We start from the raw sequence: 14366 nt of genomic DNA on the forward strand, positions 1-14366 counted from the left end.
ATGGATTTCTCCAAATAGCATGCCAAACTTTACCTGTCAAGTAGAAACTTCGCGACTGAGGCATCAGTGGGAAGCCCACTTGAGCGCACGCCATTGTGTGAATCGTGTGCACGAGCACGTACGACGGCCTTACATAAACATATCACCAGAATGATTGACACTTAGGAGGACCAATAGTCTTGATGATCCACCCGGAAAAAGAAAATCCTCCGCTATACCTTTAAGTATATTTGATTGTGCTAAAGTGGAACTATTGCAAGTATACTTTAAGTACACTTTAAATATATTGCATTTAAAGACTGATATTATAAAGTGATCATACTATCCTTACCAATAGTGGTATGAAAACACATTTTAGGCTTAATATTGAAAAAATTTGCATAGTGCAATAAAGTGCTCAAAATAAAGTTTAATTATAATATTTAGATTAGTAAGTCTCAAGCGGTATGTCAGTAAATAAGTAAATAGATTTGTAGTACACTTGGTATGAAATAAATGTATTTCAAAAACATTTTGGTATAGGTTTTTTTCACTAGGGTTGTGTATTATGTATTATCTGTATGTCTGTTACCTCCCTGCTGTAAAACTAGTTTCTGCTAAGGGGTACAATAAAAGTAAACAAACAAACAAAAACAAACTTACCATGCCTCTCTCCACACACTGGGTTACCATTACAAGGCTGTGAACATTTTGTTCCCACACCATACGCCAGAAATCATCCTTGGTACCTGGGAGAGGCCCTTGTGTGGCAATATACTCCCATCTGAAATTGTTTCCCTGTTGAACAGATACAGAAATACTTTTGAGGCTGTGGACAAAAAGGACCGTTGACTGCTTTGAGGTTCATGAACGGGGGACAAATATTTAGTTGTTTTTTTTTTATAAGAAATTTTTAGTAAAAATGAAACAAACAATAGATACAGTAGAGACACTTTCACATAGAGTGCTTGTTGAAGGTCCAGAAGCTGACATTTTAACAATACAAACAAAAAGTATTGTTTCAACTTGTTCAAATATCTAATGATACAAAAAAAAAGAGAGATATGTCATCTGTCTCATTTATAGCCTAGATAATGTTGGAAACAGTTGTGTTGCTTAATATTAAAAGAAAAAAGAACAGCATTTATTCAAAATAACAATATAAGTCTTTACTGTCACTTTTTATTAGTTTATCAGAAAAAATGACTGATTCCAAGAGTTGTGTATATTGTTACAAAAAATATATATTTTAAATAAATGCTTTTTATTTATCAAAGAATCCTGAAAAAAACGTATCACAGGTTATAAAAAAAATATTAAGCTGCACAACTGTTTCCAACCCTGATAATAAATCAGCATATTAGAATGATTTCTGAAGGATCATGTGACACTGAAGACTGGAGTAATAGCTGATGAAAATTCAGCTTTGCGTCACATTAATAAATAATATTTTAAAAATAGAAAATATACATATGATATTATATATTATATAAATAATATTTTGTCTATATTTTTTATCAAATAAATGCAGCATTGGTGAGCATCAGAGATTTCTTTCAAAAACATTAAAAATAGTCACTGCTAGTAATAGTATAAAATCCACAACTTCCATGAACCTCCACCTTTAAATCCTAAACCAGACAACTCATGATTCCACACAGTTTGTAGCCAATGAACTATCAAATGAAAAACATAAGTCAACTCACAGGTACGTAGTTAGCATTGATGTAGTCTGAGCAGGGGTCGTCCTTCAAGCAAGACAGTCTTACACGCGTTGAGTCGTCTGCCAATTAATCATTAAAGTGGTTAATGAGAAGAGGGACTAAACTACCGATAGTTCTTGTTTAATCTGAGCACACATAGTAAAGAACTACGAATATATTCTAGGCTTGCCACAGTATACGCTATAGCGGTTATACTCGTATGAAGGATGATACCGGTATTAAATAATAGAACATTTTTGAAAGGTGCAAATATAGTATTTTTAATTAAACTTACTTAACAACAATAGTTCCTATATAAATATAATAAATGTATTTAATAGCCTTAAATAAAATGTTGGGAAGTGACGTGTGTATACATTTAATTTTAATAAATGTAATAATTTATTTATACATTTAATAATTTTAATACATTTAATAATTTATTAATACATTTAATAATTTATTTTGATTAATTTTTACATTTTCCTTTAAAATTTTAGCTACAATAAAAAAAAAAATAAAAAAAAAATTGGAATAAAGATGCTTTGCATTATTGTGTAGGGGTAGGCAACTGCACAGCGAAAATGACTCCCATAGGACCACCTCGCGTCCATCTACTGATATAATCGATTTGGACGCCTATTCTACATCAGAGTGAAAATTGTGATATCATGGCAGGTCTAATATACTCAGAATGTATTTTTATGACAATGTCATATGTCTCTACTTACAGGGAAGTATATTGTTGTATCGATTTTTGCTTCGGTTCCCAAGTAGACGTGCAGCACTCTGAGTTTGGGTCCGTCCCACCTCCTTTAGGCCCTTTTTAACATTGGGTAAAGATTAATGCAAAACACATCCAAATTATATATACAGTCAACTCAAGAATTATTGTCTCCCTTGTTAAATATGATCAAAGGGGGCTTTAAAAATAAATCTACATTGTTTATCCTTTTGATCTTTCTTTTAAAAAAAATAATCACAAAATTCGAACCTATCATTGAAGTAAAACAATTCAAAGTGGGGGGAAATCTCATTATGAAATAAATATTTTTCTCTAGTTCACGTTGGCCACAATTATTGGCACTTATAGCAACATCCTTTCCCCAAGATAACCGCTCTGAGTCTTCTTCTATAATATAATGCCAGATGAGTTTTTCCTGACAAGAGATCAGAGATTCCTTCATAGAAAATCTCTCCAGATCCTTCAGATTCCCAGCTCCATGTTGGTGCTTCTTTTCAGTTCAACCCACTCATTTTCTGTTTCAGGTCAGGGACTGGGATGGTCATGGCTGAAGCTTCTTTTTGTACTCAGTGACACATTTTTGTGTTGATTTTGATGTTTGTTGTGGATCATTGTCCTGATGGAAGATCCAACAACGGCCCATTATACGATTTCTAGCAGAAGTGGTCAGGTTTTGATTTTTTATCTGTTGGTATTTGCTAGAATCCATGATATGATCTTATTAGACATGTATCTGATGTCCAGGACCTCCAGCAAAAAAATAGTCCCACAACATTAAAGATCAAGCGGTATATTTAACCGTGGGTATTTTTTATCCCTGTTAGCACCAAATCCATCTGGTGGGATTGCTGCTAAAAAGCTCTTTTTTTAGTTTCATCTGACCATAGAACCAGGTCCCTTTTGAAGTTCCAGGGCTGCGTTCCAGTCCAAAATTGTCATGCCCTTCACTCGCTAACTTCCCTCCGTCTCGTTCACTCGGATCTACGTCATTGCTTACGTTGCATTTACATTTTACATTTATTCATTTAGCTGACGCTTTTATCCAAAGCGACTTACAATTGCTATATATGTCAGAGGTCACACGCCTCTGGAGCAACTAGGGGTTAAGTGTCTTGCTCAGGGACACATTGGTGTCTCACAGTGGATTCGAACCCGGGTCTCTCACACCAAAGGCATGTGTCTTATCCATTGCGCCATCACCACCACCACGTTGCATGAGTGCCCACTACTAGCGGAAACTGCAATGGGCTGAATTGGAACGTCCTAAGCCCTTGATCACTTGGAATCAGCTATGGAGTTGATTTATTATTAAAAAAAATTTCCCTTTAAGAATTTGTTTAATACTGCATCCAAATGTATATAGGTGTGTTTGGGTTGTTTTAAATAAAAAAATATATAAGTAATATATCATAGAGTTGGTTCTGGTGGTGATTAGACGAGATCTGTGGTGATGTCACAATCGCACTGCATCGTACTGGACATATAGGTGCCTGAAGTGTACGTATGAAGTAGACTCGCTCCCTCGGTCAAAATTGAGGGAACGAGGGTCTGTCCATATAAACTTCCCTTGTCCACTTCACGAAGTGGAATACACTTCAAAATGGCGGCAAGGATTCCCTCGAGGGGAAGTGCTTAGGGAAGTTCGCAAGTGCGTGTCTAAAAGTGGACTGGAACGCAGCCCAGTTGTGTCTGACAACTGAATATGCTGGAGTTTGTTACTGGATGAACAAGGAGAATTTTTTTTTTTTGGAACCCTCCCGGAAAAACATGTGGTGATGTAGGGGTTGTTTGATACATTTTTTAGGCTTTCTGACCCCAGGACTCAACTAATCTCTGCAATTCTCCAGCTGTGATCCTTGGAGAGTCTTTGGCCACTCAAACTATCCTCCTCAACGTGCATTAGGACAATATAGACTCAAGTCCTCTTCCAGGCAGATTTGTAACATCTTTAGTTAACTGGATTTGGAACTTCTTAATTATTGCCCTGACAGTGGAAATGGGAAATGGGATTTTCAATTCTTTAGCTATTTTCTTACAGCGAAGCTCAATAATTTTTTGCTGCACATCAGAACTATATTCTTTGGTTTTACTCATTGTGATGAATGATTAAGGGAATTTGGCCTTTGTGTTTCCTCATATTTATACTCCTGTGGAACAGGAAATCATGGCTGGACAATAAAAAAAAAAAAAAAAAAAAAACTTAAATATGAATGGGAATATACTTCAGAGATAACTTACTCATAAGAATTTCTAGGGGTGCCAATATTTGTGGCAATATTCTCCCCCCACTTTCAATTGTTTTACTTCAATGAAAGGTTAGAATTTTGTGAATTTTTGGAATGAAAGATAAAAACGATGCAGATTTATTTGCACAGCCACCTTTGGGTGCCAATAATTCTGGAGTTGCCTGTACATTTCAGCTTATTTGCTAATACAAAATGTAGATTAAAGTGGAATGATGACTTGACTGGGCTTTCAAGTCAAATCAAGTCACATTAATTATATAGCGCTTTTTACAATACAGATTGTTTCAAAGCAGCTTTACAGAGATAACAGGAAAATAATGCAACAAAGTTTGTTTCCAGAAGAAAATTGTGTCACAGTCCAGCTTAAGTAAGTTCAGTGATGTTTAATTTTTGTTGTAAAAAGTTATTAATTTAGTTCATTATATAGCCGCTACATCGTCCAGCTCAGTTCAGTTCTCATACACTCGCCTAAAGGATTATTAGTAACACCTGTTCAATTTCTCATTAATGCAATTATCTAATCAACCAATCACATGGCAGTTACTTCAATGCATTTAGGGGTGTGGTCCTGGTCAAGACAATCTCCTGAACTCCAAACTGAATGTCAGAATGGGAAAGAAAGGTGATTTAAGCAATTTTGAGCGTGGCATGGTTGTTGGTGCCAGACGGGCCGGTTTGAGTATTTCACAATCTGCTCAGTTACTGGGATTTTCACGCACAACCATTTCTAGGGTTTACAAAGAATGGTGTGAAAAGGGAAAAACATCCAGTATGCGGCAGTCCTGTGGGCGAAAATGCCTTGTTGATGCTAGAGGTCAGAGGAGAATGGGCAGACTGATTCAAGCTGATAGAAGAGCAACTTTGACTGAAATAACCACTCGTTACAACCGAGGTATGCAGCAAAGCATTTGTGAAGCCACAACACGCACAACCTTGAGGCGGATGGGCTACAATAGCAGAAGACCCCACCGGGTACCACTCATCTCCACTACAAATAGGAAAAAGAGGCTACAATTTGCACGAGCTCACCAAAATTGGACAGTTGAAGACTGGAAAAATGTTGCCTGGTCTGATGAGTCTCGATTTCTGTTGAGACATTCAGATGGTAGAGTCAGAATTTGGCGTAAACAGAATGAGAACATGGATCCATCATGCCTTATTACCACTGTGCAGGCTGGTGGTGGTGGTGTAATGGTGTGGGGGATGTTTTCTTGGCACACTTTAGGCCCCTTAGTGCCAACTGGGCATCGTTTAAATGCCACGGTCTACCTGAGCATTGTTTCTGACCATGTCCATCCCTTTATGACCACCATGTACCCATCCTCTGATGGCTACTTCCAGCAGGATAATGCACCATGTCACAAAGCTCGAATCATTTCAAATTGGTTTCTTGAACATGACAATGAGTTCACTGTACTAAAATGGCCTCCACAGTCTCCAGATCTCAACCCAATAGAGCATCTTTGGGATGTGGTGGAACGGGAGCTTCGTGCCCTGATGTGCATCCTACAAATCTCCATCAACTGCAAGATGCTATCTTATCAATATGGGCCAACATTTCTAAAGAATGCTTTCAGCACCTTGTTGAATCAATGCCACGTAGAATTAAGGCAGTTCTGAAGGCGAAAGGGGGTCAAACACAGTATTAGTATGGTGTTCCTAATAATCCTTTAGGTGAGTGTATAATGGTGTCAGTGCAGGCAGATCAATATTATTGTTGAATATTAAATTCAATTTTAATGTCCCCAACTAAGCAAGCCAAAAGCCAAGTCTGCAATTGTACCATTACTGCTTTGATAGACTTAATATTTAGTGTTTGATTATATGCAGTGTATTACCTCAAACTCTTCAGATAGAAGGTAACTGGAATCAGCTTGCAGTTTAGCAAGATGGGACTCAAAGTGGGCTGCTTGGACTGGGCTAGTACATAATAGAGACAATTCATAATCAATAACATTAATGCTTATAATAATAAATCATTAATATAAACAGAAGTATTTTGGTACCTCCTTATGCCTGGGCACATCTGTGAGGTAGGCAAGGCCTTCCACATGCACATTTTCATCACTGGACTTTCCTGCACAGCTCTTAAAACACACAGACAAAAATACTCATCAGCACAGTACAACAAGATGGGTTAAAACAAGTGTCTGTGTGTGTACTCACATTTTGTGAGCCCTCTTTCTGTACATCAGTAAGGCAGTCACAGCGAGCACCATAGAGACTAGAAATGTAGCAGCCGTGATTCCTCCTGTGAGGCCATTTCGTGGTGCTGAGTGACAAAAACATAAATGACAAAAATGTCACTATTTAATAAAAAAAATAAAAAATATGTTTGAGTTGTGACACAATGAGACATGGAACCTGGTGTGAGTCTGGCCTGTGTCATGTTCTTTTCTCAGCAACCCTCAACTCAACTGTGCTGTCGATTCTAAACACTAAAAAGCACATATATAAATAAAGATAACAGTGTCTTACCTGATAGAGTTAATAGTGGGAGGGAGAGGTAAGTGTCGGTGTAAAGGGGATGTGCAAATTCTCTGTTTTCTTCATCAAACAGTTGAGTGAAGGCACGAACACTTAATCTGAGACAGTAACGTGTGAATATATTTAGAATTACATGATCTTAAACCTGCCTGAATTGAAACTTAAACAATTATTTTAGCTAAAAATTTGAATTCTGTCACCATTAACCCACCTTCATATTGTTCAAGACCTGTGACTTTCTTTCTTCTGTGGAACATTAAAGGAGATGTTAAGCAGAATGTTCAGGCTGCTCTTAAGTTGCAGTCACATTTACTGTTGCAACTTGCTTAGCGAAATGCAGTCATTTGAATAGAAATCTATGTGCACTATATAGTGCACTATATCAGGTGTCGGCCATTTTGTAGTGATGTCTGATTAAGCAAACAACTTCATTCCCTACATTCGTTCACTCGTTTACACCCACAATGCACTCTGATTTCGAGCGTACATCTGATGTACACTCGCTGAAGCACTATTTCCCCAAATTCCAATGTGAAGAGGACTGAGAGAGTGCGCACAAGAGCGGGAGTGAGTGAGTTTGAACGAGAGATGCTTTCTTTCTGCTTCAACGTTTATTTTAGGCTGGTTCTAGTTTTTAATGTTTTTTTATGAATCATTACTTGATTATAACATTAAAATATAGAGAGACAATAATAGATAAAAGTAAATTATATTAATACGGTAAAATTGTTTTATATTATTTATTTTTATTAAAATGAATTATTTAGGCATTAAATAATTAAATAGGTGTTTTGAAAAATCATGTACTAGTGACTTATGCTAGAGGCTGTGATCTTTAGTGTCCTTGTTAGCGTGCCCGCCTCCCATGCACTGAATGTGAATGGGGACAAATCTCAATTATATAACATTTAAATCACTTTTTTATAATTTTTATAATTTTACAGGACCCATCGCCATTCACTTTAACTCTACGAAAAAGTGCACCATGAACATTTTGCTAAACATCTTTTCTGGTGTTCCACAGAAGAAGGAAAGTATGATGGTGAGTAAATTATGACAGTTAAGGAGTGATATTCACAAAAAAAAAAAAAAAAGCAATTTAAATGCTAAATGACAAACTTGTTACGCTACATTGTAAACAAAAAAAACAAGCAAAGATAAAATTCTTTGTACTAAAACACATTGAAGATGAGATTAATAACCACTTTACAGTTTACAACCTTAAATGTAAGACAGAAACTACAACAAATAGTACATAAAACAATTCAGCAGTACCGATATGATGTTCTGGGCTTGAGTGGCCCGTCACAAAGATGCGTTCCATGCTGGATAGATTCTGGATCCCATTTGCAAGCTCCCCCCAAATGTTTCATCCCTGCTCCGAGGTTTATCTCAAAAACACGGATCTTGCTGTCAGATCCCTCTGCACACCGGCTGTGAAAGTAGCCTGTCTGGTATGTTTTGATGGATTGGTTTTGTCTGTAGTCCAGGTAAGATGGCAGAGGATGTCTCTGCTCCGGCAAGACATTATCAACAGCTGTAAATGAAACTTAAATGAGACTGGATTTGGTTTCTTACATTTAGACATAATCATGGATAATTAATAGATTGCATAAATTCAAATTCAGGGAAAATTGACATTAAAATGACTGGTACCATTTGACTCTGTGACGATTACGGAGAAGAAACGAATGGCCCCATTAACATCACTGAACCAGCTGCAGTTGAAATTAAACACGATGGTGAAATGGGTGATGACCGCGGACCGCTCACTGACCCGTACTGTCACCGGTGGGACGGGGGGCCCTGAAAAATATATATTAACCTGCTGAGATTCTGTTGTAGCATTTTGGCAACTTGGGTACTTCTGAGTTATATTTTAGAAGTATTATTTATATACTGTAAAGGCTTGAATACACTACATGTCTTTTAAAATTGGAACAGATTTTAAAACACTAGGCATCATACCCTTGCCAAAAAAAACCTAAACAACAATAAGTTTGATTTATATAGCACTTTTCTGCAAACTCAAGGTTGCTTTACAATGAAATAACAAACAACATGACAGCAACCATAAAGAAAATGTACAGATACAGATTAGCAAACATAATATGAAAAAGATCAAAAGCAAAAGTCTGGAAAATACGGGGAAAAGATATGTTTTAATGTGGGTTTTAAAACACGTAAAGATGTGAGGTCACGGATGTGTTGGGGAATATAATTCCAGATTGTGGGGCCAGATATACAGAAGGCCCTGCCACCAAAAGATGTTATTTTGTGCCGTGGGACAGGTAATAAGCCAGAATTAGAAAACCTTAATGTGCAAACTGCGGTGTAGGAAAGAATGAGATCAGAGATATACAGAGCGGAAAGATTATTATGGTAAGAAGTATCTTATATTGAATGGGGTAGTGTAGCCAGTGTAGTCTAAATTTAGTGATACAGTATGGGAAGATTTCTTACATGAAATGAGGATAGAGAATGCTTCTTTTCTTTCTGACTCTAACTCTGCACTTATCAATCTAGAAGACCAAAAAGGCAGACGTCTTTACACAATCCTATCACAAGTGGGGAAAAGGAGGAGTTCAGGACAGGAGGTAATAGGAGAGAAGAGTGTTTAATATCAAGACTCGAAATAGGACTCACAGGTTTAAATAGTACACTGCATCCAACAAATTTATGTCAAGAATGTGGAGTAAGTGAAACAGTAGAACATGCTATTTTGGATTGAAGTAAATATACTAATGAAATAAATAAATTAATAGATGGAATTAGTATGAATTAGTGAATAACTGACTGGGGTTTGTCTTCTTTACCGGCATAACTCTTACGCAAAGTTTGCACATTACTTTTCCAATATTGCAACGTGACATTTCTTTATCACCAATTGCCAGATGATGTACAACGGTTCCCGTGATAATAAAAATTAAGCAAATATTAAATAAATGAGTAAATAAAGTGAAAGTGAAAAGTGAAAGAATCTTAATGATCAAGTAAATTAATAAAAGAGGCGCCGGAGTATAGCCATGAGCACGCAGGTGACTTGGAAGATGTGGGCAATATGGTTTATCCTTTCTCGCTGCATTAAAGATGAAATGGTTTAACTTCGGTTTCCACGCAGGTGCATTGAGGGAAAAAAACACTGAGTTTAGGGCAATTGGTTCGTAGCTCGCTACACTGTGCGATACCCTCATGAGAGGTGACCAAAATTTCTGACATGCCAGAAATTCATCCGACCATCCGATTGCCAGTCAGAAGAGGTTTATCGCCTCTTTTTTCACCCTGTACACTGCACGACTCAAAAAAAAGAGTAGCACAAGTGAGAATTTGGCTCAAAATAGGACGAAAACCGCACAGTGTATGCCCAGCCATAGCTTTCCAGTTTGTTAATTACAGTAGTCAACATTTGAAGTGGATCAAAAAAGGTCTTCAAAGTTGTTCTAAGACAAGAACGGGTATTGTCAAATATTCATGTATAGCTTTGTTGTCTACTGTAGTTCAGTCATCCTCATCGTGCCTGTTTGTGTCTATGGTTTCTGATTGATTCGACTATTCTATTCAGGTGTGTCTCATTAATTAACTCATTAGCTCCTTTGTTTGCACTCAAGTATTTAAGCCCTCAGATTCTGTTTGTTCCTTGTCTTGCATTGCTGTTGTTATTTGATGTTAGTGTGTTTGTGTTTTCGCTCCTGGTTATAAATGTAATTCTTGGATTAAAGATTTATTTTGAGTATCTCCTTTGTTGGCTGCTTCATTACAGCCGCCAACCGTGACAATCTGGCACGACAACTGTGACAACTTCTCAAACATGCATTTTAGTCTTGGACAATTAAGGCTTAAACCTTGTGTGTGAAACTAGGGGAATGTGTTCTAAAACAACTCAAAATGTCAAACGTATTTGATATCCTTCCACTGAACAGAATCATAGTCTTAAAGTAAAAAATGAAAGTCTGCGATTTTCTGTGAAATGTCAACTCCGACTTCCCAAAACCTGCAAACTGGCTCTGACCTTAGGCAACTAGCATTGACTCGTCTAGACTGCAAATCAGGGTAGAAATCTGTGCAAAAGTATAGTGTTTTCCAGCCTTAACAGCTGTTTTATTTTACACTAAGTGGGCTGCCATATTGAGATCACATTATACAGTAATATGCACCAAAGTGAACAAAAGTCATTCATGAGAGTTAGAATGAGCAAGATTGCGTTCTACTGTCACTTACTGTCGATCATAGTGATAACACTGTTTTTTGAGGTTGAACTCTGCTTATCTCCAGAAATCACTGTGATGTAAAGGGTGTAGTTTCTGAAGGGTTCCAGCCTGTCAAAATGCTGCAAAAGAGAGTTGTGTCCCAGTGTGTAAGAGTACACTGGTGTCCTGGAGCCCTGTTTGTGGCATTCCACAACATAAGAGTCAAAATCGGACTCTGGAGGTATCCAGGAACAGGAGACAGAGGTGGAGCTTAAGGGGAAACAGTGGAAGCTCTGAGCTGAATGTGGAGCTGTAGAGAAAAAGAAATATCTTATTAATCTCTTGACGTATCTAAATCAATTTACAAAGTTTAATATTTGAGTTTGTTAGCAAATATTCACAGCTTCACTCTCTGAAAGCTTCACCCTCTCAGCTCCTCCAGCCGAACTGCTGAGACCATAAGAACTTAAGAAGTATCTGAAAACACACCTCTTCTGCAAGCACTTAACCACAAATAGTGTTGGCTTTTTCACTAAATTATTTAGTTCCTCTTTTGTAAGCCACTTTGGATAAAAGCGTCTGCTAAATGTAAATGTAACTACATGCTAAATGTAAATTTCTTTGCAAGTCATGTTTGTGTATCTAAAACCTCAATGCACAATCCAGAACTCACCCACACTTTTCTGTTCAATAATTTTATACCCTTTTTTTTAATGAACACTCGAACCTTCTGAGCTCTATGACCCATATACTAGGGCTGGAAGTCGATCAAAGAACAGATTATTTTTCAGTGCTTAGTAATCAACTGTGTTCATTACATTTATTTACCAAACTACTACACATTTCAGAACAGCTGGGATGGGATTGGTTCATCCCAGTGACTTGACACTTGATTCTGTTCACCAAAAACACTCATTAAGATTTATTCTCGGCTTCATTTGGTTACTCTTGTTGGGTACATCAATACAGTCTTTTTTTAAGTATCATGAGTGTATCCTATTATTACTTTTTTTCTTAAGAATCATGACAATAAATTTAAAGAATTGACTCAAGGAATTGATTCTGAAAACCTGTAATCAAAATCAGAGCTGATTCAAAAAAAATCTGAAATCAAAGAGCCATATGCAAAACAAAACCCACAGTTTTCTTTCATCAGGCTAATCACATGCTTAACTTTAAAGTTTTTTTTATTTATTTTTTTAAATACTGTATGATATTAAACTGGATAAACACTCACGGGATCTCACAGTGTGGTAAACAGGACTGCTGTAGGTCACAGGACTGTCTGTCATCCCACTGACAGTCCGGAGGCTGATATTATAGAGCCGGCCTGGATGAAGTCCTTCCAGGATACGCTGAGTGGAATGATTACCAGAAACCTGAAGTGTGTCCTGAGGAAACCACGTCACTTCAAAATCATCATAGTCTCCTGTATGTGGGACATGCCACTTTATCTCCACTGAGCTGGTAGAGCTGCTGACGGACATTGATGATGGTGGTGCAGGAACTGTTTTGATATAATAGGAGTAATTTAGCTTTCAAACCTGTTGTACATTGCTTGTGCTTTGGTTTTAGCAAAATGTCCAAGCTGCTTTATTTGATGAAAGCTCCAAAAAGGTCACAAATCAGTATAAGCATGATTATGTGATAAAAGTGTCATTAAAGTTTCATTAAAATTACTTGGTCACTATATTTCAAGTCTTTAAGGGAGGATCAGATCCAAGTTTAAGTAATTATTCACAAAAAAAGGAGAGGTGCGGTGGAGAAGAGAAGAGGATTTCCAGTACAGAAGATATACTGTTTTAAATCAAGTAATATTTAAAAATTCTAAATGAAATTGACCCATCACTATTGCATTAGATAAGAGATAATGTGAAACGTTAATTTGGGGCTTTCTGACTTGCAGCAGCACTGACCTGTGCGCCCTACTGCAGTCGTAGTGTTGGTCAGATTTTCACTCCAGGTCTGAATCGTAGCAGGATAAAGCCGACCAGCCACTAGTCTGTGGAAGACCACCTGAGTGCTCTCTGGACCCAAATGCTGCTCAAAGCCATCTACAGAGACTGAATATCCAGTAAGTGCTCCAGGGCCACGTGTCCAGCTCAGAAGAAGAGTGTCCATTTGACCCTGATTCTCAACATGCAGGTCTATGACTGAGGCAGGAGCTGGGGAAACAAAAATTATTTTGTTGTATATTTTGAATTTCAGTTTAGTTTTAGTTAGTTTAGTTTAGTGTGGATTTAGATTTTAGTTTGTTTGTAACTGAAAAATAAGTTCCCTTTCGAGTGGAACTTGAAGCCGTGATGTTGACACTATCTGGCCTGTCTAAACGCGTCAATCTGATTGGCCAAATGAATGGACGTCACGACACAGCGTAGTGCGTCACCAAGTCCATAAATAGATGCCAGAAATGCTGCCATCATGTCAGGGTCGAGATGATTGATTGATTTCTTCGAATTTAAGGATTTAATCTACATGAATTGTTCAGTTTCAACGTGGCAGAATTAATATCTTCTGGTGGTAAGTTTCAGACAATTAAATCTGTCGACGCATGTTTCTATTTATGGACTTGGTTACGCACTATATTGTGTCATGACGTCCATTCATTTGGCCAATCAGATTGGCGCGTTTAGACACATACTTCAGACATCGGCTCCTGCAGTGGCATTCCCATAAGCATCAATGTCATGACGCAGCGTCTTGTTCTCCTCTCAGGGAACAGGGTTACATGTGTAACCTAAGACATTTTCATACATATGTTAGCACACATTTACAGTTGAAGATTTTTTTATTCTTTTGCAAGCTCCTATTGGTATTAAGTTTTACTTTTGTTAAATAAATATATTTTAGTTCTAATTTTAGTTATTGTAATAGTCTAATAATATATTTGATCCACTTATGGGGTTATAACTACTGACTGAAGTGCTAAACTTGTGCTATAATGAAGGTAAAAAAGTCCCTAAAAAATCAAACTCATTCAAGTTTTTTGGAGAGAGCAGGGAAATGTTGTGAAGCATTT

At 37.2% G+C, this 14366-nt stretch overlaps 1 protein-coding gene across 1 annotated transcript in view; it reads right to left on the reverse strand.

Moving 5' to 3' along the window:
- The window catches only part of ptprb (protein tyrosine phosphatase receptor type b), a 47510-nt gene that overhangs the window by 6491 nt on the left and 26653 nt on the right, over positions 1-14366 (reverse strand). Inside the window, exons 13-24 of the mRNA XM_084408192.1 lie at positions 13264-13512; positions 12585-12854; positions 11379-11657; positions 8817-8966; positions 8436-8697; positions 7152-7258; positions 6840-6945; positions 6680-6760; positions 6512-6593; positions 2414-2504; positions 1686-1762; positions 643-777 (exon numbers count right to left, since the gene is read on the reverse strand). Coding sequence (XP_084264318.1) covers positions 643-777; positions 1686-1762; positions 2414-2504; positions 6512-6593; positions 6680-6760; positions 6840-6945; positions 7152-7258; positions 8436-8697; positions 8817-8966; positions 11379-11657; positions 12585-12854; positions 13264-13512 — 1889 coding nt within the window. The remainder of the gene's footprint in view (positions 1-642; positions 778-1685; positions 1763-2413; positions 2505-6511; positions 6594-6679; positions 6761-6839; positions 6946-7151; positions 7259-8435; positions 8698-8816; positions 8967-11378; positions 11658-12584; positions 12855-13263; positions 13513-14366) is intronic.

The sequence above is a fragment of the Rutilus rutilus genome (genome assembly GCF_951802725.1).
Source record: "Rutilus rutilus genome assembly, chromosome: 4".
Lineage (NCBI taxonomy): Eukaryota > Metazoa > Chordata > Actinopteri > Cypriniformes > Leuciscidae > Rutilus > Rutilus rutilus.